This window comes from Hylobates moloch, unplaced genomic scaffold (assembly GCF_009828535.3).
Source record: "Hylobates moloch isolate HMO894 unplaced genomic scaffold, HMol_V3 SCAFFOLD_19, whole genome shotgun sequence".
NCBI classification, from domain to species: domain Eukaryota; kingdom Metazoa; phylum Chordata; class Mammalia; order Primates; family Hylobatidae; genus Hylobates; species Hylobates moloch.
Window position 1 is genome coordinate 12471992 of NW_026652294.1, and position 27196 is coordinate 12499187.

At 46.9% G+C, this 27196-nt stretch overlaps 1 protein-coding gene across 16 annotated transcripts in view; it reads left to right on the forward strand.

The window, feature by feature from the left end:
• OSBP2 (oxysterol binding protein 2) overlaps positions 1-27196 on the forward strand; it is a 248474-nt gene that overhangs the window by 155782 nt on the left and 65496 nt on the right. The window contains exon 1 of one of the 16 annotated variants that reach the window (XM_032138431.2): positions 100-436. The exons of the other annotated variants lie outside the window; for them this stretch is intronic. Coding sequence (XP_031994322.1) covers positions 358-436 — 79 coding nt within the window. The 5' untranslated portion in view covers positions 100-357. Of the gene's footprint in view, positions 1-99; positions 437-27196 lie in introns of those variants that run through there. 16 annotated transcript variants of the gene reach the window in all.

Genomic DNA, 27196 nt, shown 5'->3' on the forward strand with positions numbered 1-27196 from the left:
CGCTCGGATTTTCGCATTAAAATGTGACATTGAAGTGGGGAGCCTGCACGGGCGTCCGCGGGGTCGCACGGACCAGCAGGCGACGCGCGGGACGAGGCCGCGCTCCTGGGGCGGGAGGAAGTGGTAGGCAGCACCGCCGCTCAAGCTGGGCTCGGCTCCCGCGGCGCGGACGGGGTTAACGCGCTCATGCACCGGGTGGCGGGCGGCAGTGGTGCATTGTGGTAACGCGGCGCCGGGACCCACGAGTGTCCGCCGCCTCCGCCGGGCGGCCCACCGAGCTGTGCACGCGTCCGTGCAAGCCCCCAGGACCTGGCGCCATGTAGCGCCCAGCCGATCGGAGGCTGCCCCGCCGCGGGAATGAAGGGACGCGGCTGCTGGGACACGGCCTCCGTGCGCTCCTTCTGCAGCTCCGGCTGCCTGAATAAATTTAAGAAGGGTTAGTGCTTGCCGGGCTTCCACCCGGAGAGAGGCCAGGCTCCCCGCGCATGCACGCCCGGTGCCGGGCTTTGCTGCGTGATCGATCCACGCGAGCCTCTGATGTCACTCTCTCGCGGCGTGGGGAGCCTCGGGGAACCCCTGTCCCCGCACCCCGCTGGCGTGCGCTCCCGGCTCGCCTCACGCGCGGGACATTTTGGAGAGGGGGCTGCGGCTAGAGACTTGTCCGTCTAATTAACCTATGCAAAAAGAAAATGAAATATAATCTATATCTGTATGAAAAGAAGGGGGAAGCGGTGGTCGGTGTTTTATCCACTCATCTACCTCTTCTTCCCCAGAGTCGGCCTGGGGTCCGCATGCCCCTGGAGCCCCTGTAGAGTCGCTGATTTGCCCAAAAGGGCCTCGTCCGGGAGCCACCAGTGGTATCGGCTTTGCTCAGTGCATGATTCTCCGAGTGGCCGCCTGGGTTTGAGCAACCCTCCCTCCCCCTCCCGTGGTGATCCTGAATGACCGCCCTGGGGTGTGCAGGCTCACAAGCCCAAGGGCCCTTCCTGGCATGCGGGAAAACCTTAGCTGTCTTAAATGGAGGCCTTGCAAACTCTGTAAGCTCTTGCCTGCAATTCCTGATGCTTGAAACCTTCTTTACTGGGAATTTTGCGTGAGTGAAACTTGCTGTATTTACCTTGATGGGTGTTTTTGTTAACATCTGAAACTCTGGGGAAAATTAGGATTCTTTAACCTTGTAGACCTAAAAGACACAGAGGCGGTTAATTTCACCTAATATGAATTTATTAGAAACAGCTCCTTTAGAAATCAGCGCTCTCTGATCTGTAATAAACCTTGTAATTAACTTTACCTGCTTACTGGTTATGCTAATGGCTTCATAAGACCTTGGTCCATTCCAGAGGACTTCGAAGTTGCAGGCTGCAAGCCTCAGCCCGGGAATCCCATCCAACCACGTGAGTTCTCTCAAAACACCATATGAGGTCTTAGGGTGTGTGCAATTGTAAACATTTGAAATGTATTTCATTAGGAGTTGATACTACACCTCCATCTTAAGAGTCTTTTAAGGAAACTTGCAAGTAAATTTCGTCCAAAGTGTGTGTTCTGGTTTTAGAGGATTGGTCTTAGTTTCCAGTTTTTATTTTGGATATAGTGTCATTTCTAAAGCAGTTATGTTCTTTACTCAAAGTTTAAATGATGTTTCTGTTATCGGTTTGGATGGATTTATTCCGAGGGAGAATTTTGGAGTTAGTTTTAAAAAGAAAAGACATTGTTTTTCTTCTCTTGGCTCATCTAATGATTTTCTTGGTTGCCCTTGTCTGGAAGTGTTAACAAGGAGCATTGGACCTGATGTCTGCTAGCATTCGGCTTGGTTGTGGAGGAATGTCACCTTTGTAGGGAACCTCAGGTGCGACCAGAGCAGCTGTATGTTGAGATCAGTGACGGAGTGACCTTTTTGACGGCCAGGCCCCTCCAGGCCAGGCTTCTATCTTATCCTCCTGTTGGTGTCCTGCCCTGCACAGCAAGCCTGGGGAGGAGGAGGCTCAGGAGGTTGCGTGTTGGTGGGCACTGTGCTTAGAACAGGGCCTGGAGCAGAGCTTGCTGCACCAGCGGGAGGAGGCCCAGCGGCGAGTGCAGCAGTCAAGAGCAGCCAGAACTCAGCCTCCATGTCAGAAACCCTAGAGGCGAACAGGGGAGTTTGTCCCTCAGGTGCTCTGTGTGAAAGTGGGCCTGGGAAGGCCAGAAGGGTGTTTTCAAGAGAAGCTGGAAATCTCAGTTTTTATGATATTTCCACATACAAACACATACATAGCTAGGGGTTGCGGGAGGCCTGGTTAGGGATTAGCTTTGGGAGGTTGGAGCTGCCTAGCCCCTGACATCGTTACGGGAATTGATTGGGTCCTCGTCCCCAGCATGCAAACAGGATGAGACTGGCCTCCTGTTCTAGACACGTGGAAGGGTATTCTGGTGAGGTGTCACCGCACACAAGTTTCCCCTTAGGAAAGGGTTCCGGTGAAATTGCATCGTGCACCTAAGCCCATCTTTGTGCAAATTGAAGAGGGAGCTGGGCTTGCTGCCTGCTCCAGGATGCCAAGGGATGGGGTCCAGGTGGTGCCCATTTCAGCAGCAGGACAAGGTCTGGGCTTATGGAGGTGCATCACATGGGCCTCTATTCTGGAGGTCTTGTGGTATAGCTGGGCTGTCAGGAGCCCTGGCTTCTTTTCCTGACTCTGCTGCTCAGCTGTGTGTCTGTGCCCATCTGTGATTCTCAGTTGCCCCCACCCTTGTAAACAAGAGGAAGCATGGATTGAAAGAAGTTCCAGAAGAACAGATTCCCACCCTGCTCCCAGACCTAAGCATGTGAGGAGCCCTGGGCAATGGCATGTTCAAAGCACAGCCCCACTGCTTGCCTGGCCTTCAGCCGACTTCTTACCTTTTTGATCCTCAGTTTCCCCATCTAAAAGATGGCATTAAACCTACTTACCTTGGCTGGGCACGGTGGTTCATGCCTGTAATCCCAGCATTTTGGGAGGCCGAGGTGGGCAGATCACCTGAGGTCAGGAGTTTGAGACCAGCCTGGCCAACATGGTGAAGCCCCATCTCTACTAAAAATACAAAAATTAGCCCAGCATGGTGGCATATGCCTGTAATCCCAGCTACTCAGGAGGCAAAAACAAACAAAAAACCCTACTTACCTGGCAAGGTTGCTGGGAGGTTGAAATGAGATACTATGCATCTATGCCTACCAGTCTGTCAATCACCTATGTATCTGTGTCTCTGTGTGCTTCAAACAGAACCTGGTGGGCCACAGTGGGGGAAGCACCCACTTGAGGTCTCTTGTAAGTGCTGACTGCAGCCCTCGGCCATTCTCCCCTTTGCCTTTGTATGTGTGCACTTATGTGTATATGCACATGTGCAGATCTGTGTTGGACTCCTGGATCTTTTCTGGTTGGAACGTAAGTCACGAGAGCAGAACATATGAACCCCACGCCCTGGCATGGTGGGCTCACCAGAGGTCAGAGTCTGGTGGCCTTGGGCAGGCCCTGACCATAGTACTGCCAAGGTCATCACTTTCTCGTCTGCGGCCTCAAAGCACCCCTGCTTGCCCACAAGCCGGCCTTCATACTGAGCCCAGCTCTGATTTGCCCAGTGGAGAGAGCTGAGCTGAACTTGCAGCTGACTGGGTGATGTGTCACAGAAACAGGAGGGGATCAGGGTGATGGCAGCCAACACAGGCCATCGGGGCGGGCATACCAGGTCAGGCGGTTAGGTTCTTTTCACAGACCCCCAGAAAACTTGGTGGCAACAGTGCACCGGCCTCTGTGAGTGGCTATGATGTGAGCACCAGGTCCTGGAATGTTCTGAGGGGTTATTGTTTTTGATGACGTGTTTGCATCCTTAAAGGCCAGGACAGAGAAGGAGCCTCACGGAACTTCAGCTGGGAATTGATGGAGGACACGGGGTCCTTCAAAAATTCACAAATGGGGACTTCTAGGGGACAGCTTGCCAAAGTGCACTGTCTATATTTGGCATCTGCTGAGGTTCCTGGGAGGAAGGACTAAGGCCTGAAGCAAAGGACTAGCTCTGTGCTCTAATCTCCTTCCCTGCACCTGCAGAGTGGCCTCCTGGTTCCCAGGGATTCACATTTGCCACTCCTCAGGCCTGGTCTCATAGCATGCCCAGTCCAGCCTCACTCTGCCTACTTGGCCCAATCTCCCTGCCCCTCCCTCATAATAAATTCATCCTTGCAGGCGCAATGCCCATTCTGGTTCCTCCTGAAGTTTCCCCCGACCTCCCAAGGCTGGAGGTGCCCTCTCCTTCGGACCTCTCCTGGGCCCCTTCTGTAGCAGGACTGGGTTGTTTGATGCAAGTCTCACCCTCCTAGAGGCTGTAAGCTACCAGAGATGGAGGCTGGGTTTTACCTGTGTCTTAATGCCACTCTCTCCTCTCCAGCACTCAGCACTTTTGTCTAACTGGTGTTTGGAACCAGCCCACCACCTGCAAGTGAACGAAGGGAAGGGCCGTCTGAGGCTGAGGGGCAAGGAGCATCTTTGGGCGGTGTTTTCTCTCTGGTTGGGGGCCTCAGCTTCCTGTTCTTCCTCTGGGGCGTTTCCCTGGTGCACTGGGACTCCCCTGACTCAGGCTGGAGTCTTTCCTGCCCCCACCCTTTCCATTCTGGTCCCACCGTGGATCTCTGGAACAACCAGGGAAGCTCCGGCAGGGCAGTGGGGCTCTTAGGTGAACCTGGGGTGGGGGGATCCTGGAGAGCTTCCTGGAGGAGGTGACACCCAGCTGGGTATTGGAGGATGAGTAAGTGGTAGGCAGGTGAGGATGGGGATGCTCAGTTAGGTTTCAGCGAGGTGTCAGGACCTCATGATGGGTGAGATATAGGAAGGGGCCCTGCCAGTGGGTTGCATCAGAAAGGACAGATGGGCAAGAAAGGATGTGAAGTGGGGAATGGTGAGGGCACAGCTCTGCTGACTCTGGAGGTGGTGTGTGGCTTGTGGAAAGGAGGCCTCATGGTAGTGCTGACCCCATTTATGTCTTCCCACACCGAGTTGTCACTGTTACTTGGTGTGATTCACTGTGAAGCGGTACCTTCTGTCATGCAGGCCTAACATGACAGAGCCTCTGGCCACTTGCTTTTGGCCTAAGGTGGTGAGAATTGTACTTGGTGTCTTAAACTGATGGCGGTAGTACGTACGGAAGCCCCTGCCCATCCCGGCGCATGGTAGCTGCTCGTTAGTAGTAGTATCTTTTCGATCTCCTCCAGTGTAAGTCTGGCTCCTTACAGGAATGCACATTATTTTACAAACAGACCTGTTGGGGAAGTGACATTTTACTGCCATAATTTGCACAGAGGCCAAGAAGAACGGTTTGAAGGAGTCAACTTGTCAAGGCAACTGTGGGCATGGGACAAGTCCAGTCCTTGGAGCCAAATGAGACCTAGGGGAGACATGGAAGAAGTCACCTCAGCTCCCTCACTGGAGGAGTGGCACTCCTCTGCAGCTTGAAATAAGGGGAAAGTGGGAAGCCCATGGCCCACGGAAGGGTGCTTAATCAGTGGTAGCAAGGAAGATAATCATTGGCCATATCATTGTACAGATGGGGAAACTGAGGCTCAAGGAAGAGAGATGACTTTTTCAAGATCACACAGGCAGGAGTGGGGCCAGAGCCTGCACCCCCAGCATTTAACCACGTGTTGGTTGGATGGATGGTCAAGGGGAAGGCTATGGCCTGGGGACCCGCTGAACTCTTGAGGGGCCTGGCCTGAGTGAAGGCCGCAGTGGGTAGGGCTGGGGACTCACTTTCTGGGGCAGAACCTCAGAGCCTGGGGAATACAGAGAGGTGATCTGGGGGGATTCCTTTTCATTAGAAAGAGGCTAAATGCCAGAGGGAGGTCTCGAATGTTTCAATGCTTTTGAGGCAGAGTGAAGAACAGTAAATGGTAAGAGAAGACAGAATTTGTCTTTTCTGTTAGGCAGAAAATCTGGCCAACAGTGTCTGTCAGTCACTCTGCCCCAGCAGCTGCGTAGGGCACATAGTGTCCACAGCCAGGTGACAGGCACCCAGCCCAGAGGGGCTGGGAGTAGCAGAGCCCAGCTCGCCTCATCCCCAGGCCAGCATCCCTCTGACCCTGCACGCTGATCCCTTCCCATGAAGGAGGAGAGGACTGGCATGGCCCTGGCTGGCCACACTCAAGAGTCCAGGAGGTACTGGCCGTGCCAAGTAGAGAAGATTTGAGAATATGCACAGAACTTGAGGCATGCAGGAGTCCATGAGCTCTGAGGAAAGGCACTGAGAGTGGGCAGGGATCCCAGCAGAGGGCCCGACGTGGGCAGGCAGCTAAGGGGTGGATTGGGGGCACTGTATGTAAGGGTGTCCCAGTTAGAGGGAGCAGCATGTTGGAGGTGCCAGGAGGGCAGCACACCTGTGTGCATGTGAATCTCACTGTGTGAAGGGCAGGTCTACAGGTAGAGAGGGCCAGAGCTCAAGGGAGAGGAGGAGACGGGGGCAGAGGTGGGCGGAGCAGGCTTCCCCCGGTGCTTTTATTGGCTATGCAGAAGTCCCCCTCAGCAAACAGGCTTCATGCCAACCCTGAGCCCCTGGGTAGCGAGGGGGCAGTTGTGCTGGACTGGAAGGGCCTGGAGGGGAAACAGGGTCATGATGGGGGAGTGCAGCAGAGAAGAGGAGACCCTTGTGGGCCAAGCACCAGCCCTATGCGCTTGTGGCTGTTCACTGTGCCACAGCATGCCTAGTGACAGTGAGAAAGGTATTGACAGTGTGGAGGTGATGGGGCTGGGACAGGCCCAGGCTCCCCCAGCCAGGCAGTCAAGGTTCTTTGCCACTGGTAGCCCCAAGGAACCTGGAGAACATAGCATGCTCTCCAGGGAGCTGGTTCATTTGGCATTCACAGGTTGGCGTGCAGGGCTGCTGTGGGCTCACTTGGCACCTCGCGTGGATTAGAAAAGGATGCCTCTTCCTCAAGACCCTTTACCCCTACTTATTTTTTATTTATTTATTTTTTTGAGGCGGAGTCTTGCTCTGGAGTCTCCCAGTCTGTGGTGCCATGGCACAATCTTGGCTCACTGCAACCTCCACCTCCCGGGTTCAAGCTGTTCTCCTGCATCAGCCTCCCGAGTAGCTGGGATTACAGATGCCTGCCACCACGCCTGGCTAATTTTTGTATTTTTAGTAGAGATGGGGTTTCCCCATGTTGGCCAGACTGGTCTTGAACTCCTGACCTCAAATGATCCACCTGCCAAAGTGCTGGGATTACAGGCGTGAACCAAATCCTCCCAAAGTGCTGGGATTACAGGCGTGAGCCACCATGCCGGGCCCTTACCTCTACTTATTTTTAAACTGTTGTAATAGTTTAAAATTGTTCTGATTTGTCAGAAAAAGACTCCTCCATTTGCTGGATTTGCATTGTAATAAAAATAAATCTATAGTGTCTGTTGTGATTGGCACTTCCTAGGGCTGTGCAATGTACAACCTGCTCAACCACATGCAACAGCCCTGTTGATAAAAACGTTTATTAGGAATAATATTTGACTGGTCCTGAAGGTAGCACAATGACCTCTGTTGCCTCTGGGCAAAGAGAGGGCTGCCTAGCTGCCAGGCTAAGACAGGTGACCCGACAGGGGCCAAAGTGGGAGCAGGGCTTGGGAGACTTAAGTGAAAAGGTCTCAAGGTGGCTAGTGAAATGGGGAGAGGGGCCTGAGTCTGGATGCATGGGGTTGAGCTGGAGCTGGGACTGAGGGGTTTGCTGGATGGACATCTTCCTCTGACCCCATCAGGGAGTGTTCTGTAGGGCACAGCCCTGCCCACTGCAGATTCATTCTCCTGGCACCTGGTTTTCCTATAAAGTGCCAGTCAGCTCAAACCAGCAGCAGCATCTGATCAAATACATGAGCAATATGAATAAAGATGAAGTTATGGGCTTTGGGCTGCCAAAGATAAATTTCCTTTTTTGTCCTGTTTCCCCGTGACGTGTGTGTCGAGTAATGATTCGTGTTGAGTAATGATTCCTGACGCACATCTTCAGAAATAGTAGCTGCTCACACTGGGTGGTGTGTCAAGGCAGAAGGAGGCCACAGACTTGGGGAATGGAACCCCACCTGGACAGCGCCCTGGGGCTGCCTGCCGCGTCCTGACCGGGCATGTCCATCAGCCTTTCAGCCACAGGTGGGGTGGTTAGAGGACAAGTGCCTTTCCTGGTCAGGCCCACTGGGTGCATCCCTCCACCGGGGATATTTTTACATTAGAAGCAGCATAGTTTGTACGGGACAGGGCCCCTGGAATGTGACTCTTAGTTCATTAACCATTTGGTAACTGCTCATCTGCCTGGCAAAATCCCTTCTCCAGTCCCACTCCTCACCTGTCCCCCAGCACACATGCATTGTTTTTGGCCAGACTTTCTGAAATTCAGCAGGACCAATCCTCTGTACCCTGGACGTTCATTATTTTTAAGGGTTATTTACTGTTTAGACAACAATTCCAGATGTTCAAGAGCATGGCTTTTCCATAGCGCCATTATCCCTTTGCCACTGTTTTTAGGTCTCTATTTTTGGTCAATGTTTTTCCTTTATACAAACATCCTTTTAATATCATTGAGATCCAAAAAAAAAAAATAGCCATTTTCACATGGCTGTACATCATAAGCACTTTCCCACATTATCGCAGGCTTTGTATTTATTCATTGGAAGGCTGTGGAATGCCTTTTCCTTCTGTTAGACATTTAGGTTCTTCCCAGATCACTGTAGCCAACTGCTGCCTGAGCATCTTTGGCATGTAAAGTTTTTCCTTTGTGTTTCTTTCCGGGACACATTCCCGAGAATGCAATCGCTGAGTCAAAGGGTGTGAATGCTTCCCTCTGGCAGCCCCATCACCCTTGGCAAGAGCGTTCTGGTTCATGATGCTTGGGGCGGGTGTGGACAACACCTTGCTGTAAGCTTCCCTACATTAGACTTCCATCATTCTGAGATTATTCTTTGGCCAGTATAATGTGCCTTGTTAGTGTTTTCACTTGCAATTGACTAACTAAAAAGCATGAAGTGTCCTCACTAGTTCAGTTATTATTTGTTGTTGCCCTTTGATGGCTTGTCAGCTGCACTGTCTCCTGCCATTGTGTGGAAAACCAAAGGAAAGCATTCTAAACGGAGTTGGTTTATGTTGTGCGTGGCTGGAACCCAAGCCAGACAGGACTTCCTGGGACCCTGGCACCGATCCACTGTCCTTAGTGGTTGGGGTTCAGAGAAGTGGTCCCTGGAACTGTCATCCCCTAGCAAAACCTGCTTCTTGACTTGTGGGGCCAAATGCAAAATGAAAATACAGGGCCCCTTGCGAAAATTATTAAGAATTTCAAGACAGCTGAGAATTAAACCAAGGGTGGGGCCCTTCTGAATTGGGGGTGATGCTGGCACTGCCCCCGTTCTCTGGAGTTATCTGGTGGGAAGTGGCTCACTTGACTGTACTGAATCCACTCTTTAGCTTTCCCAAGAGACACTCTGGATGCAGAGGTGCCAATCCAAGCATGGGTGAGAGTCTGATGGGAGGCCACTTACAGCCACCAACAGCCCCCATTGTGCTGCTGTGACCAGCACTCAAAGTCAGCACCACGGGAGAACCTGTTAACCACCCTCTCCCATCTCCTCAGCTCAAAGTTAATTGCCTTCTCCCATGGCCGTTTCTGTGCCTGCTTTGACCTCACCCTGACCCCTGGTAGCTCTTTCTGGGGATGATCTGACCTTTCTCCTGCTCCTCTTTGCCTGCTTTGGCCAAGCAGAACAAGTGACCAGGAAGCAACTCACTGTCCTGGGACATTCTGGGCACTTTCTCCAGTGTGAGCGTTCATCTTTGTTGTGCCCACTTCACTCCCACCGTCCCTCTCTGCCCTTCTGCTCTTGCCCACTTCTTACCAGCTCAGTTTTCAAGATTCACACTGAAGTCCTTGATGTATCCAGAATTGATTTCTGTATATATATGTAAATGATATGAACTATGTAGTGAATTTTCTTTTTTTTTTTCTTTTTCTTTTTTTTTTTTTAAGATACAAAGTCTCATTTTGTTGCCTGGAGTGCAGTGGCATGATCATGGCTCACTGCAGCCTCGACCTCCCCATCTCAAGTGATCCTCCCACCTCAGCCTCCTAAGTAGCTGGGACTACAGGTGTGTGGCACCACACCTGGCTAATTTTTATTTTTTTCCTGTAAAGATGGGGTTTCGCTATGTTGCCCAGGCTTGTTTTGAACGCTTGGCCTCAAGTGCTCCTCCTGCCTTGGCCTTCCAAATGCTGGGATTACGGGCGTGAGCCACCATGCCCAGCCATTGATTTTATTTTTCTGATGTAGTCAACCAAGTAGCTCAGTGCTATTTATTGAGCAGTTTCTCTTTTCCCCTCTGATCCATCTACCGCTTCTGGCGACTGTCAGAGTTCTACATATGCTTGGGTCTGTTTGAGGCGCTCTCTCATTTCACAGAACAATTTTGTTCCCCTGCTCTAGTACCACAGTGGCTTAAGTACTTTATAATGTAGTTTGATATCTTGTAGTTCAAGTCCCCCTGCTCACTTATCAAGGTGCTGTTATTCCTGTTTTAGAAATGGGAAAACAGGCTAGAGAGGTTATGTCCCAGGCCATAATGCTAATGACTGGCAGAGCCAGGCTTGTTCGAACTTGGGCAGGCCGACTTGCAGGCTATACCCTTAGCCTCTGAATTCTGCTTCCCTTAATGGCAAGCACATACAAAGCTATTTGTTGCTGGTTCACATTTGCTCCACTGGCCAACAGTCGAAGACCGTTCCTCCTTCCTTTTCTTGGCCTGGCAAAAGGAATATAATGCTTAACCTGCTGCTGCTGCCAAACCGGAGGTATTTCAGGGAAAGTAATTCAAAGGTATTTACCACTAAGTTTATGTCTTTGGGCAACCTTTCAGGCAAAGGTGCTGATGCAGGTGTGGTTCAGTGAAGAGCTGGTAGAGCAAGTGGGATGCAGCAAGGCAGGTAGCTCCAGGGTCATCAGACACAGCAGGCAATTGGGACAGGAGAGACTCCAGAAGCTCCAAGAGGTGATAATCACTGGAGTTCTGGTTGATATTGGCCAGAAAGAAGGAGGCTTGGGGACTTAGTGGCTTTTAGGGACTGCTGCCTGTGTCCCCAGTGCCTTATGTAGTAGCTGGCACACGACAGGTTCTCCGTCAACTCTTGTTAAGTGGGTGAATGTAATTAAAGAACCAATTTAACAGATCAAAGATGATAAACTGGGCCAGGCACAGTGGCTCAGTCCTGTAACCCCAGCACTTTGGGAGGCCAAGGCAGGCAGATCACTTGAGCCCAGGAGTTCAATACTAGCCTGGCCAACATGGCGAAACCCCATCCCTACAACAACAACAACAACAACAAAATACAAAAATTAGGCAGGCGTGGTGGCATCTACCTGTAATCCCAGCTACTAAGGAGGCTGAGGCAGGAGAATTACTTGAAACTGAGAGGTAGAGGTTGCGGTGAGCCAAGATCATGCCACTGCACTCCAGCCTGGGCAACAGACTGAGACTCTGTCTCAAAAAAAAAAAAAAAAAAAAAAGTTTGCCCTTAACCCTAATGGACCTTGGCTTCCTTATCTGTTCCACTGGGGGTAGAGAAGTGGTTATTTGTGCCCAGGCAGTGATGCAGAAGCATGGAAAACCACTGAGACCCCTTTTGCTGGGGTCCCGCTCGTCCCCATGAGAAGGAGGTGGACCATTCTACCCAGCAGTGCTGTGTGCTGGTTTATAGGTAGCTTGTGGCTTCCAAGAGTTTGCACTGTGTGAAGAAGAAACTATTGCAGAAGAAAAATGCCTCTACTTTTCTCTTGGTGCCTAGCTCAGAAGGAATGGAGTCCATTGTCATTCCAAATGGCATTTCCTAGAATCTGGGTCACCCTGCAACTCCCTGAGCATGTGTGGCTCTGAGCCCTGCCCTCGTTTGCCAGCTGCTGAGGCTGCGATTGTGATGTGGTTCTAGGCAGGTTCAGGGTGAGCAAAGCCCAGGGTGTGACAGGGTGATACAAGCCACAGGAGGAGTCAGGACCTAAGGCTGGGCTAAATCTTGATGCCAGCATTGTCTTGGTTGCTTCCTTTGCAGCCCTGAAGACTCTGCTGCTTACACATTGGTTGGGCATGTGAAGCCTCTTTAGAATAATGTAGGTCTTCATTTTTCCAAGCTCACATGTGCTTTTTGTGAAAGAGCATCATCGTTATTTTTAGTGAATGCTTTGTATGTGCCAAAAACTATGCTGTGCTTTTTATGTACATTGTCAAGTTTAATTTCTTTTCAGCCCCTGAGGTACATATTTTTTCTATTCTGATTTTAGAGAGGAAGAAACTAGACACAGTGAGATTAAGTCATTTGGTAAAGATAGCAGAACTGTGAGGTTCAGCAAGCCAGAGCACCACCCTCTTAGGATCTAGACCTTGTCAGGATCCCTCATGTGGCAGCAAGCTGTCCAATTTAGAGGGTCCCAGCAGCAGCCTCATGCAGATCATGCAGCTGTGGCATGAAGGGGACTGGAAGGTTAAATGTGCTTCTCTTCCAACTTGTGTTCCAGTGTTTGGAGTCCCTGGGGATGTGGTTGCATAATACTGTTAATTCCCTGAGGATAAGAACCAGGTCTGATTCATATCTATGAAATAATTGGAAAAATATAGGAAAATATAAGGAAATAATAGTATATAAACCCACAAAACAAATACTTTAATGTACTTTTGTGTATTTCTTTTTCTTACGTTATTCCATTGGCTGGAACCTCCAGTACAATGTTAAATAGAAGTGATGACAACAGAAATCCTTGCCACGGTCCTAGTCCTGGGGGAGAACATTCAGTCTTTCACCATTAAGTACGATCTGCACTGTACGTTTTTTACAGATCCCTTATCAAGTTGAGGAAGTTCCCCTTTATTCCTAGTTTTCTGAGAGATTTTATGATGAAGAGATGTTTAATTTTGCCCAGTGTTTTTTTTCTGTGCCTATTAAAATTATCACTTGGATTTTTTTTCTTTAGCCTGTTAATATAGTGAATTATTTTGATTTTTATGTTTTGGTCCCACCCTCAAGGTTTTTTCTTGTTCACTAGCTCTAGAATAGAGCTGGAAGACTGGCATTTATTTCTAACAAGATCCCAGATGATGCTGGTCCAGTGATTGCAATTTGAGAACTACTTCATTAAAGAGATGGGAGGGAGATGGGGTGGGGAGTGGTGAAAGCTCAGTTAGCAGCTTGAGTTCAGACTTAGCTCTGCCCCTTACCAGATGTGTACATGTAACGTAGCCTCTCCAAACCTATGTCTTACCTGTAAGATGGGATTGATAATAAGGCAAGAAGTGAAAGAGTTGATATGGGAAATAACTCAGAATAGTGTCTGGCACAAAGTAAATGCTTAATAAATCTTACCTATTTGTTCCTTTCTGTATGGTGGGTGGGAGGACTTAATGAGATAATTAATGTAAAGCCCTGGCACATACAAAGTGCTGCATACATGCTAGTTTTAGTTGTTTTTTTTTAAACGGCTTTCTTGAGATATAATTCACACACCGCATAATCCATTTAAAGTGTACAATGTGGGCTCGGCGAGGTGACTCATGCCTGTAATCTCAGGACTTTGGGAGGCCCAGGCAGGTGGATCACTTGAGGTCAGGAGTTTAAGACCAGTCTGGCCAACATGGTGAAACCCTATCTCTACTAAAAATACAAAAATTAGCCAGGTGTGATGGCGGGCACCTGTAACCCCAGCTACTTGGGGGTCTGAGGAATGAGAATCACTTGAACCTGGGAGGCGGAGGCTGCAGTGAGCTGAGACTGCATCACTGTACTCCAGCCTCGGTGACAGAGTGAGATTCTGTCTCAAAAAAACAAAAAATAAATAATAAAAAATAAAGTGTACAATGTCTTTTACTATATTTACAAGGCTAGGCAAACCATCATTATACTCAATTTTAGAACATTTTTATCCCTCCTGAAATCTTATACCTGTTAGCAGTCAATCCCTATTTCTCCTGACCCCTCAACCCTAAGCAACTGCTGTCTACTTTCTGTCTCTATAGGTTTGCCTACTTTGGACATTTTATACAAATGAAACCACATAACGTACAACCTTGGTGACTGGCTTCTTTCAATTAGCATAATGTTTTCAGAGCTTATGTGTGTTGCTACATGTATCAGTACTTCTCTCCTTTGTACTGTTGAGTAAGATTCCGTTACGCAGATACAGGCATACCTCGGAGATATTGCAGATTCAGTTCCAAATAAAGCAATCAGTGCGTCACATGAATTTTTTGGTTTCCTGATGCATATTAAAGTTATGTTTATATTGTAGTCTAGTAAGTGAGCAATAGCATTATGTCTAAAAAACAATGTATATATCTTCATTTAAAAATACTTTATTGTAGACCTGGCATGGTGGCTCACACCTGTCATTGCAGTGGTTTGGGAGGCTGAGGCAGAAGGATCAGGGGCCAAGAGTTTGAGACTAGTCCAGGCAACATAGTGAGACCTTGTCTGTACCAAAAAAAAAAAAAAAAAAGCTGAGAGTTGTGGCATGCACCTGTAATCCTGACTACTTGGGATCGAGCCACTGCATTCTAGCCTGGGTAATAGGGTGAGACCCTGTCTCAAACAATTTTTTTTTTTTGAGACAGGGTCTTACTCTGTCACCCAGGCTGGAGTACAGCGGAGAGATCACAGCTCACTGGAGCTTTCACCTCCCTGGGCCCAGGTGATCTTCCTACCTCAACCTCCCGAGTAGCTGGGACCACAGGGGTGCACCAACATGCCCAGCTTGCTTTTGTATTTTTTGTAGAAACAGAGTTTTACCATGTCACCCAGGCTGGTCTCGATCTCCTGAAGTGGGAGTATCCCTTGAGCTCAGGAGTTTGAGGCTGCAATGAACTATGAATGCAGCCAACTATGAACAATGCAATGAACCATCGCACTTCAGTCTGGGCGACAGAGCAAGACTCAGTCTCAAAAACAAAACAAAACAAACCCTTTATTACTAACAACAGTCATCTGAGCCTTCAGCCAGTTTCTTTCCTTGGTGGAGGGCCTTGCCTGATGTTGATGGCTGGTGACTGATCAGCGTGGTGATTGCTGAAGGTTGGGGTTGTTGTAGCAATTTCTGAAAATAAGACAACACTGAAGTTTGCCACATCAGTCAACTCTCCCTTTCACAAACGATTTCTCTGTACCATGTAATGCTGTTTGATAGCATTTTATCCTCAGTAGAACTCCTTTCAAAATTGGAATCAATCCTCTCAAACCCTGCCACTGCCTTTTCAACTAAGTTGATGTAATATTCTAAATCCTTTGTTATCATTTCAACAGTGTTCACAGCATCTTCACCAGGATTAGATTCCATCTCAAGAAACTACTTTGCTCATCCGTAAGAAGCAACTCCTTATTCGTTCAAGTTTTGTCATGAGATTTCAGCAATTCAGTTACTTCTTTCTCTTTCTTTCTTTCTTTTTCTTTCTCTTTCCTTCCTTCTTTTTTTTTTTTTTTTTTTTTTTTTTTTTTTTTTTTTTTTTTTTTTTTGAAGGAGTCTGGCTCTGTCACCCAGCCAGGCTGGAATGCAATGGCGCAATCTTGGCTCACTGCAACCTCCATCTCCTGGGTTCAAGCGATTCTCCTGCCTCAGCCTCCTGAGCAGCTGGGTTTACAGGAGTGTGCCACCACACCTGGCTAATTTTTTTTTTTTTTTAGTAGAGACGAGGTTTCACCATGTTGGCCAGGGTGGTCTCAAACTCCTTACCTCAAGTGATCCACCCGCCTCAGCCTCCCAAAGTGCTGGGATTGCAGGTATGAGCCACCGTGCCCGGCCTGCAATTCAGTTACATCTTGAGGCTCCACTTCTAATTCTGATTCTCTTGCTATTTCCACTACATTTGCAGTTACTTCCTCCGCTGAAGTCTTGAACCCCTCAAAATCATCCTGGAGGGTTGGAATCAACTTTTTCCAAACTTCTGTTAATGTTGATATTTTGACCTCCTCCTATGAATCACCAGTGTTCTTAATGGCATCTAGGAGGGTGAATCATTTCCAGAGACCCCACTGGTGGCAAATTCATAGACGCCCTGAAGCCAGGCTCCCACATTGTCCAGTATTTTGCAAGCTTCATTTGCCAAGCTGGCAGTGCTCCCAGGGACCCTGCTGGAAGCCACAGTACCTTTTCAGGAATCTTTTTTTCCCCCCTTGTGTAATAGGTCCTGACAGTGGGCTTAAAATATTCCATAAGCCACACTATAAACAGGTGTACTGTCATTCAGGCTTTATTGTTCCATTTATAGAGCATAGGCAGAATAAATTTAGAATAATTCAGCCAGGCACTGTAGCTTATGCCTGTAATCCCAGCACTGTGGGAGGCCAAGGAGGGCAGATCACTTGAGCTCAGGAGTTCAAGATCAGCCTGGGCAACATAGTGAAACCCCATCTCTACCAAAATAAAAAATAAAAATTAGCCCAGCATGGTGGTGCATGCCTGTAGTCCTAGCTACTCAGGAGGCTGAGGTGGGAGGATTAATTGAGCCCAAGGAGATTAAGACTGTAGTAAGCTATGATCATGCCACTGCACTTCAGCCTGGGCAACGGAGTGAGACCCTATCTCAAAAAAAAAAGAAAAGAAAGAATTTAAAGAAAAGAAAAAATAAACTGCTACACTTTGTTTTCCAAAGTGATTATACCATTTTACATCCCCACCAGTAAGGTATGAGAATTCAGTTGTCCCGCATCCTGCCAACCTGGAACTGTTAGTCTTTTTAAGTTCACATCTTCCTGTAGGCATGTAATGGTATCTCATTATGGTTTTAATTTATATTTCTCTAGTTACTAATGATATTGGGCATCTTTTCATGTTCTCATTAGCCATTTGTATGTCTTCTTTTATAAAACACCTTTTCGAATCTTTTGCTCATGGGAGGGTGATGTTTACCTTATTATGCATTTGTAGAGTTCTTTACATACTGTGAATACAAGTTGTCACGAACATATATTGGCAAAAACTTCTCCTGTGGTTTACCTTTTCATTTTTTAATGGTATGTTTCTGAGATCATATGATTTTAATTTTTATGAAATCTACTTATCAGATGTTTCTATTATGATTAGTCCTTTTTGTGTTCTAAGAAATTTTTGCCTACCTAAAGATAGTGCTATGTTTTCTTCTAGATGTTTTATAGTTTTAACCTTTACATCTAGGTTTTTGTTCCATTTTGAATTAGTTTTTGTGTATGGGGTGACATAGTTGTCAAGGTTACTTTTTGCCATAGGTATATTTAGTTGTTCAGGTACTATTTTTTTTAAATGAAGCTTCTCCTTCATTGACTTACCTTGACAGCTTTATTGAAATTCAGTTGATCAAGCTGGGCGTGGTGGCTCACACCTGTAATCCCAGCACTTTGGGAGGCCGAGGTGGGTGGATCATTTGAGTTCAGGAGTTCAAGTCCAGCCTGGCCAACATGGTGAAACTCCGTTCTCTACTAAAAATACAAAAAAATTAGCTGGGCGTCGTGCTGTGCGCCTGTAGTCCCAGCTACTTGGGAGGCTGAGGCAGGAGAATTACTTGAAACCCAGGAGGCAGAGGTTGCAGTGAGCTGAGATTACACCACTGCACTCCAGCCTGGGTAACAGAGCTAGATTCTGTCTCAAAAAAAAAAAAAAAATTCAGTTGATCACATATGTGCATGTCTATTTGTGAACTCTGCTATGTTCCATTATAAGTCCATACTTACGCCAATACTACACTGCCTTGATTATTTTAGTTGTATAGTAAATCATGTTAGTAGGTGATTTAAGTCCTCCAGCTTTGTTCTTGTTTTCCAAAACTGTTCTTCATCCTTTGATTTTTGAGACAGCATCTCACTCTGTCACCCAGGCTAGAGTGCAGTAGTGTGATCTTGGCTCACTGCAACCTCCGCCTCCTGGGTTCAAGCGATATTCCTGCCTTAGCCTCCCAAGTAACTAGGATTGCAGGCGCATGCCATCATGCCTGGCTAATTTTGTATTTTTAATAGAGGCAGGGTTTCACCATGTTGGCCATGCTGGTCTTGAACTCCTGACCTCAAGTGATCCACCCGCCTGGGCCTCCCAAAGTGCTGGGATTACAGGCGTGAGGCACTGCACCCGGCCTGATTTTCTATATAAATTTAAGAATTGGCTTGTCAATTTCAACAAAAAGTCTCCTGGGTTACTGAATGAGATTGCATTGAATCTATACGTTAATTTGTGGAAAATTGATACTTTAACAATATTTAATTTTCCAATCCGTGAACTTGGTATATCTCTCCATTTATTTAGGTCTTTAATTTATCTTAGCCATGTGTTGTCTTTCACATATTTTGTTAAACTTATTTGTATTTACTATTTTTGATGTCATTTTAAATAGTATTTTTTTTTTTTTTTTTGAGGCGGAGTCTCGCTCTGTCGCCCAGGCTGGAGTGCAGTGGCGCAATCTCGGCTCACTGCAAGCTCCGCCTCCCGGGTTCACGCCATTCTCCTGCCTCAGCCTCTCCGAGTAGCTGGGACTACAGGCGCCCGCCACCACGCCCGGCTAATTTTTTTCTATTTTTAGTAGAGATGGGGTTTCACCGTGTTGGCCAGGCTTGTCTCAAGCTCCTGACCTCAGATAATCCACCCAAAGTGCTGAGATTACAGGCATAAGCCACCGTGCCTGGCCTAAATGGTATTATTTTTAAATGCCATTTTCCAGTTGTTCATTGCTAGTATTTTAGAAAAATGATTGTTATATATTGACCTTTTTATTCCACATCTTTCTAAATTCACATTTTAGTTCAAGTGGCTTTTCTTTAGATTCTTTAGGGCTCTCTAACACAATGTGATCATGTTATCTGCAAGTAAAACCTTTTTCATTTCTTCCTTTCTAACCCATATGCTTTTGGTTTCTTTTTCTTGCCTTATTGCACTGACTGGAACTTCTAGTGTAATGTTGAGTAGAATTGGTAATAGCAGACATGCCTTATCATTGGTTTTAGGAATAAGGAAAAATTATTTTAGAGAAAAGAGTTCAACTTTTCATCATTAAGTATGATGATAACTGTAAGATTTTTATAGACACCTTTTATAATGGTGAGGAACTTCCTCCTTCTTCCTAGTTTTCTGTTTTTATCCTGAAGGGTTATTGAATTTTCTTAAATGCTTTTTTAGTATTTCTGTTTTTTAAATAATTCTACAGCCAGAAACTTTTTCAGTATTTATTGAATTTACATTTTTCTTGATACCATTAATATGAGTTGTATTTCAAACCTTAAACCTTGCACGCCTGAGATATAAACCCCACTTGTCCATAATGTGTTATCCTTTTTTGCTGAATTCCATTTGCTAATATTTTGTCAAGGAAATTTGCATCCATGGTCATAGGAGTTTGGGGGCTTGTAATTTTCGTGTGATGTCTTTCTGCTTTTGCTTTCAGTGTGATATTGGCCTCATAAGATGACTGTGAATTGTTTCTACCCCCTGTTTTCTGAAACACTTTGGGTAAGAATTGTATTATTTCTTCCTTAAACATTTGGTAGAATTTGCCAGGGCCACCATTTGGACCTGAGTTTTCTCTGAGGAAAAGATTTTTAAATTGAGTTTCTTTATAAAGGGCTTATCTGATTTTTATTTCTTCTGTCGTTTTTGGTAATTTGTTCTTTCAAGGAAGTTTGCTTTTAATCGAAGGAGTTGAATTTATTGGTGTAACTTTTTTGTAATATCTTTATAATATCCTTTAATGTCAACAGGATCAATAATACTGTTCCTTCTTTCATTTCTATCATTGATAATTTGTATTTTTTTATTTCTTGACTGCCCTAGCTAGAGGTTTATCAATTTTATTGATCTTTTCAAAGAAAAGCTTCTCAGAGCATTTAGGTTTTTTTTAATTCTGTTTTTATTTTATTTCTGCTTTTATCTCTATTTTATTCTACTCACTTTGAATATAATTTACTCCTCTTTTTCTAGCTTCTTAATGTAGAGGCTTGGATTATTAATTTTAAATCTTTCTTCTTTTCCAAAAATAAATATATAAAGCTTTGAATTTCCTCCAAGCACTACTTTAGCTTCATTCCACACATTTTGATATGTTGTATTTTTTATCTTTCATTTCAGAATGTTTTCTAATTTCCAGTTATTCGACCCATTGGCTATTGAAAAGTGTCTGGCTTAATTTCCATATATTTGGGTTTTTTTTTTCAGATATATTTTTGTTATTGTTGTCTAATGTACTTCTTTCATATCCAGAGGAGATACTCTTTATCATTTAAAATTTGAGAGTTGGTTTATGGCCCAGCATACATTCTGTCTTGGTGAATGTTTCATGTTTTGTTGAAAAGAATGTGTATTCTGCCATCGTAGGATGTAGAGTTCTGTAAATGTCAATTAGGTCAATTCAGTTGATAAAGGAGACTTGAAGATTGATGTGTTCTAAATCCATACTAGTTTTGTCTACTTCTATCAGCTATTTTGTATTATAGTATTGAAACCGCTATGTTAGATTTGTCTTTCTCCTTTTATTTCTGTTTTTGCTTCATGTACCTTTAAGCTCTGTCACGAGGCACGTGCACATCCAGGAGTTTGTGTCATCTTGATGAACTGACTCTTTTATCAGAATGAAATTTCCATCTTTATCTCTGTCCAAAAGTTTGCTTTCTAAAGTTAATAAGGCCACTCCAGCTCTCTTGTGATTGCTGTTTGCATGGTGTTTCTTTTCCCAATCTTTTATCCCGTTTGTATCATTATATTGAAAGTGTATTTCTTACAGAAAACATATGATTGGTTATTTTATCTATTTTTTTAATATTTAAAGGAGTTTTATTCTTGTTAACATATAATGAATCTTGCTTTTTTATCCAGTCTGATAGTCTCTGACTTCTAATTGAAGTGCTACGACGATTTTAATGTAATTATTAAATCTATTTTGCTGTTTTGTCTCAAATACTTTTCATTTTTTTCTCCATTCCTGTTGTTTTTAGTATTCAATTTTCTTTCTTCTGTTAGCTCATAAGCTATTCACCTCTTTTTTTTCTTTTCTTTCTTTTGTTTTTTTTTTTAGACAGAGTCTTGCTCTGTCGCCCAGGCTGGAGTGCAATGGTGCGATCTCAGCTGTGCCTCCTGGGGATTCAAGTGATTCTCCTGCCTCAGCCTCCCGAATAGCTGGGATTACAGGCGCATGTCACCATGCCTGGCTAATTTTTTGTATTTTTAGTAGAGATGGGTTTTCACTGTGTTAGCCAGGATGGTCTCGATCTCCTGACCTCATCATCCGCCCGCCTTGGCCTCCCAAAGTGCAGGGATTACAGGTGTGAGCCACTGCACCAGGCCTCACCTCTCTTTTCTTAGTGGTTGTTCTAGGGTTTACAGTACGCATTTTTAACTTACGGCAGTCTCCTTCCAAATAATTCACCACTTCAGCTGAAACCTAAGAAACTTACAACAGTGTACTTCTGTTGTCTGTGCTGTGTCCTGTTTTGCTGTGTCATTGTGTGTGCTGTGTCCTGTTTTGCTGTGTCATTGTGTGTGCTGTGTCCTGTTTTACATATGATGGATGTAACCCTATAATACACTTTGTTTTCTTGCTTTATACAGTTATCTATTTTTTTTTTGAGACAGGGTCTCACTGTGTTGCCCAGGCTGGAGTGCAGTGGCATGATCTTGGCTCACTGCAACCTCCGCCTCCCAGGTTCAAGTGATTCTCCTGCCTCAGCCTCCCAAGTAGCTGGAATTACAGGCACACATCACCATGCCCAGCTAATTTTTAAATTTTTAGTAGAGATGGGATTTCACCATGTTGGCCAGGGTGGCCTCAAACTCCTGACCTCAGGTAATCCACCTGCCTCAGCCTCCCAAAGTGCTGGGATTACAGGTGTGAGCCAACACACCCGCCCTATACGGTTATCTTTAAGTAACATTTAAAGTGGAAAAAAAAAACAGCATCTTTTATATGTACTCACGTATTTATCTTTCTTCTTGCCTTTGTCTGGATTTGAGCTTTTATCTGGTATCCTTTTCTTTCAGCTTGAAGAACTTCCTTTAACATCTCTTATGGAGTAAGTGTACTAGTCTGTTCTCATGCTGCTAATAAAGACATACCCAAGACTGGATAATTTATAAAGGAAAGAGGTTTAGTTGACTCGCAGTTCACCATGGCTGGGGAGGCCTCAGGAAACTTACAATCATGGTGGAAGGGGAAGCAAACATGTCCTTCTTCACATGGTGGCAGCAGCAAGGAGAAGAACAGAGCAAAGTTGGGTGAAAGCCTATTATAAAACCATCAGATCGCGTGGGAACTATCACAAGAACAGTATGGGGGAAACTGCTTGCATGATTCAATTATCTCCACCTGGTCCCTCCCACGACATGTGGGGATTATGGGAACTACAATTCAGAATGAGATTTGAGTGGGGACACAGCCAAACCATATCAGTAGGTCAGGTGACAACAAATTCTCACAGGTTTTATTTGTCTGAAAATGTCTTTTTCCCCTTCATTTTGGAAGGGGCTTCTAACAGGCTAAATAGTTCTAGGCTTTTTTCTTTCAGCACAGTGAAGATGCTGTTCCTTTGTCTTTTGGCTTACACGCCCTACTGCCCTGGCTCATTCCTTCTCAGAATCCCAGAGCCAAAGCTGCCTACCAGATGACTGTGGGCTGGCACCTTTGCCTCACAGAACTCAGCACCCTTGATGTTAAAGGGGGCCAGAAGGAGAGCCCACAGCACAGGTGTGTGGTTACCCCAGGAGGACTGACTTGCTGAATGCTTAATGAACGGTAAAGTGATTCTGTGCTGTCAGCAAGAACGGTAGCTGTTGCTGGTGCTGCACAGGTCTCTGTCTCTAAGACCGGCTCTAAGAAAAGGGGCCTTTTATTCCAAGGCCCCAAGGCCCTCTGGTCCTAAGCAGCCTTTGATATTCCTCAGCACAGCCCTTAAAAGCCTCATGGCCCCCACTACATGCTAATCAGAGCCTGTCTCTTCTAGCACTAGTAGGCCTGGGGCAAGGACACCAGAAAGTTCGCAGCCACAGGGTGACCTATTTAAGAGGAGCCCCATCCAGGCCATTATCGAGTTAATCTGAAATAGGTCTTAGGTGGAAACTTGACCCAAAGTTGTTGGACCTCTGTAGACTGGTTGTAATTCAAGCCTGCCTGACTGGGAGAGTTCAGATTTTGCCAGATCATTTTCAGCCATCATCATAGACTGCGTGGCATGTGCATTGTCGGGTATGTCCAGGTTTCTTCCTCATCCTTGCAGGCTATGTGAGGGGCCCCTGGGGAGTTGAGAGGAAGGTCCCAGCCAGGCTCTGGGGACCTGGCATTGGTTGGGCTTTGAGGAGCCTCCTGTGGGCTCAGGGATCAGCTGTTGAGTAGTGGGGTCCTGAGAACTGGGGTAGAGAACCTGCTGGCATGGCCCGAGGTGGGCAGGTGGCCCCCACTCTAGCCCTGCTCTGAGATAAGGATCTTCTTTTCCTTCTTTGCCTCCTACCCCTACACCCCTTCACCCCTCCATCTCTCCATTTCTGCCCCTTTTCTCTCCCTTGGCTTCACTGTGGTCTTCACCTCTACCAGGCCTCCACACCAGAAGTTTCCTGAGTCAGAGTGTTCTGCCCAAGCACTAGCTCTTAGTCACTGAGACTTGGCAGTTGGAAACAGAGCCCTTCCTTTTTTTATTTTTATTTTTTTGGAGACAGGATCTTGCTCTGTAGCCCAGGTTGGAGTGCAGTGGCGTGATGTCAGCTCACTGAAACCTCTTACCTCCCAGATTCAAGCAATTCTCCTGCCTCAGCCTCCCGAGTAGCTGGGACTACAGGCATGCGCCACCATGCCCGACTAATTTTTGTATTTTTAGTAGAGACGGGATTTTGCCACGTTGGTCAGGCTGGTCTCGAACTCCTGACCTCAAATGATCCGTCTGCCATGGCCTCCGGAAGTGCTGGGATTACAGGCGTGAGCCACCGTGCCCGGCCAAAAGCCCTTCATTTTTGAGGAACAATTATTCACTTTTAGGTTTTTGAAAAATACCATCACATCTTGGAATTTCTCATTTTCATTTGTTTTAGAAAATAAAAAAAAATTATGAATTTATAGTAAGAAATGTAACTGCCAAGAACCCAGAGAATGAAGCCTACTGGCCCCTTAGGAAGCAGCTGTCCTCCCCAGGTGGCTGAGCGGAGGTGGCCCCAGCAAGGGGCTGTCAGGCTGGGGGTGACATTCTGTATTTTCTCCCTCTCGAGGAAAGGGACTGGCTTAAGTCCCACCTCATTTGTCTTTAGCCAAGCTCCTCTTAAGCAACTTCCTTCCTGAATGTGGACTTTTCTGGAGCCTCATTATTTTGAGATTGATTTTTCTCCTTTGCAAAAACTGCTTGGATAGCTTTTCACCAAGCCATGCCTTGGAAGCTACCAGCCCACAGTAGTGATTGCAGCAGCCCTCCTGGCAGGGACCCTCTAAGCGATGGGGGTGACCGCCCCCACTCAGTCCAGCAGGCATGTGGGTGCAGGAGGTGGGATGAGGGAGGCAATGGTGGGCCTGGAGGGCTAGTGCTTGTGTTAGCAGCTGGGGCCTTGTTTACAGAGAAATGTGGGCTTGTTCCCTGGGAGCTCCTCCTTTTATAGGAGCAAACACCAAGGCCCAGGGGAGGGCACCTGTGTGAAGTTACACAGACTGTTGGTGGACAGATGGTTGCTTTAAGCTGAGAACCCCATTCTCTGCAGCGCATTTGGGCGGGCAGGAAATAGTCGCGACTGATATGGGACAGGTTGGCCGAGGTTATCTTGGGGAGTATCACTGGAGATTGTTTCTTTGCTACTTTGTGCTTTGCTTTTCTCTACAGAGCATTTTTATTTTTCTACCTCAAACATGGGTCCATTTTATAGCCAAGTAATAATGGCCAATGCTTGTAGCCTCCTCACTGCGGGCCAGCCACTGTGTTAAGCACTTTACAGGCATTAACCCATTTTACAGATGAAGACTGAAGGTTAAGATGTTAAGTAATGACTGTGCAGGGTCACGGGGTGGGAAATAAGGTGGGACTCCCAGGTCTGCTTGAGTCATGAAAGGGAAAGGCCCCTCTTACTTGGAGTAAACTAAGGAGGCCCCCTCATCCCCTATTCATTTAAGACACATGAATCTGCCTCTGTGGAGTAAGAGGTTTCCCCTCAGCAGGCACTGTGGGTCTCTTCCGTGCTCTCCGCAGAACTCGACCAACCCAGCCTGTCAGTAAATGTTGCAGAAGGGCCTCCTGGAGCACCTGCCTACTACACTGCAGCCAGAAGAGGCAGGAGGGTGCCCGGAGAAAGTGTGCTGGGGGAAAGAGAGGATCTTTGCAGGCAGTCCACAGCTAGGCCTGGCAAAGGGGGACCAATCATGGGGAGAATCACAAGATAATCAAGTTGTGATTCACTTTGTTTTTTATTCCTTTATTAGTTCAAGAGGCAGGGGCAGCAGAAAGAAAAACTCAAAACCTGGACTCTTCCTAACCCCACAGCACCCTAATCCTTTCACAGCAAATACCTGCACACTACCTTACAGTTTACAAAACCCGTTCCTGGCCAGGGACAGTGGCTCACACCTGTAATCCCAGTACTTTGGGAGGCTGAGGCAGGCAAATCACCTGAGGTGACGAGTTCAAGACCAGCCTGTCCAGCATGGTAAAACCCCGTCTCTACTAAAAGTACAAAAATTAGCCAGGTGTGGTGGTGGGTGCTTGTAATCCCAGCTACTCAGGAGGCTGAGGCAGGAGAACTGCTTGAACCCAGGAGATGGAGGTTGCAGTGAGCCAATATCGCACCACTGCACTCCAGCCTGGGCGACAAGAGTGAGACTCTGTCTCAACAATAAAAAAAAAGCTTTCCCATTCTGATATTTCTCGTGCAATCCATTCATTCAATAGGTTTCTGTTTGGCACCTCCCACGCACCCAGATCCAGGCTGTGAGTGTCAACCAGGCAGATGCAGCCCCTTACCCCTTCGGGGCCCCATGGCTCCTAGTGGCAGAACCCTTTCCCCGCCAGGGCCCTCTGTCTCAGCTTGCACTCCAACATTGATACCTAGAGGCAGCCACGTGTGGAAAATGGTTTAGTATGATTACAGGGCATCAGATGATTTCCAAGGAGAAGCCGCAGTGGCTGTCTCCAGGCCAGGAAAGTGTCATCCCATCCCAGTAGTTTCCAGTGACCTGCTCAACAGTCCTGGCGCCGTCCGAGATCAGTGGCTTCTCCAGTGTGGGTCACCAGATACTCACTTTAGAACAAAGTTCCTCTTGCTCTGGCCTCAAGACAAGTGTTTGCATTGTGTCAAAGGAAATGCTCACATAGGTGGGTCTCTTCCTTGTCCACTAAAGGATCCCCCTCACTGGTCAGGGATCGCTGACCCCACAGCCATCAGCAGAGTGACCAGGGTCTGCTGGTGCCTGGTGACTGGCTGGGAGAAGCTAGGCACCAGGCCATGTGGCGAGCCCGTTGGTAGGGCCAGTGGTTTCAGAGGAGCTGTGCTGTGAGTTGGGCCAAGGGCAGCACCTCTCCACATGCCAACGAGGACTGAAAAAAGGGCCTTCCTCCACAGCCCAAAGAGCTGGTGCCATGGGAGCACATGGCCTATAACCAGGTGGAATATGGGGCAGCTGCTAACAAGGAACCAAATCGTAGAGACTGGGAAAAGCATGATGGGCCAGATGAAAAAGCAAAACACCAAACTGAATTTGTGTTATGTGGACAAAGGCTAGACTTCAATGTGGAACAAAGGAAAGTTTAATTTCCTGAGATGTCAGGACCCTGGGAGAGCTTTTTTCCTCTCCTTTGGTTACCCAGGAGGCAGCACAGAGCACTGGTGAGGGGGCCCTGGAGCCAGGATGACTGGCCACCACCCCCGGCCCCTCTCTGCAGAGCTGGGAGGCAGTACCCGGGCCATGAGGGACAAATGTGGAGCAATGGATGGAGCTGGAACTTGCTATTATGGGACGTTAAAGCTGGCAGGACCTGAGGTAGCATCTAACCCAGTGGTTCTTAACTTGGCTATAGCACTAAAGTCCCCTAGAGAATCTTTTTTACTGTATTGATGCTTGAATCTTAAATTCAGCTGATTAGTTAAAAAAACAACAACTGATATCCTTCCTACTCCCAAGTTACCAGTCAGTCCCATCGCCCAGGAGGCTGAGCCTGCAGGCGGGAGTTTCTGGTTGTATCTCGGAGCAGGCGGTGGGCAGGCAGATGGGTAGGTTGGGGTTTAGAGCGAGCCCTAGACAA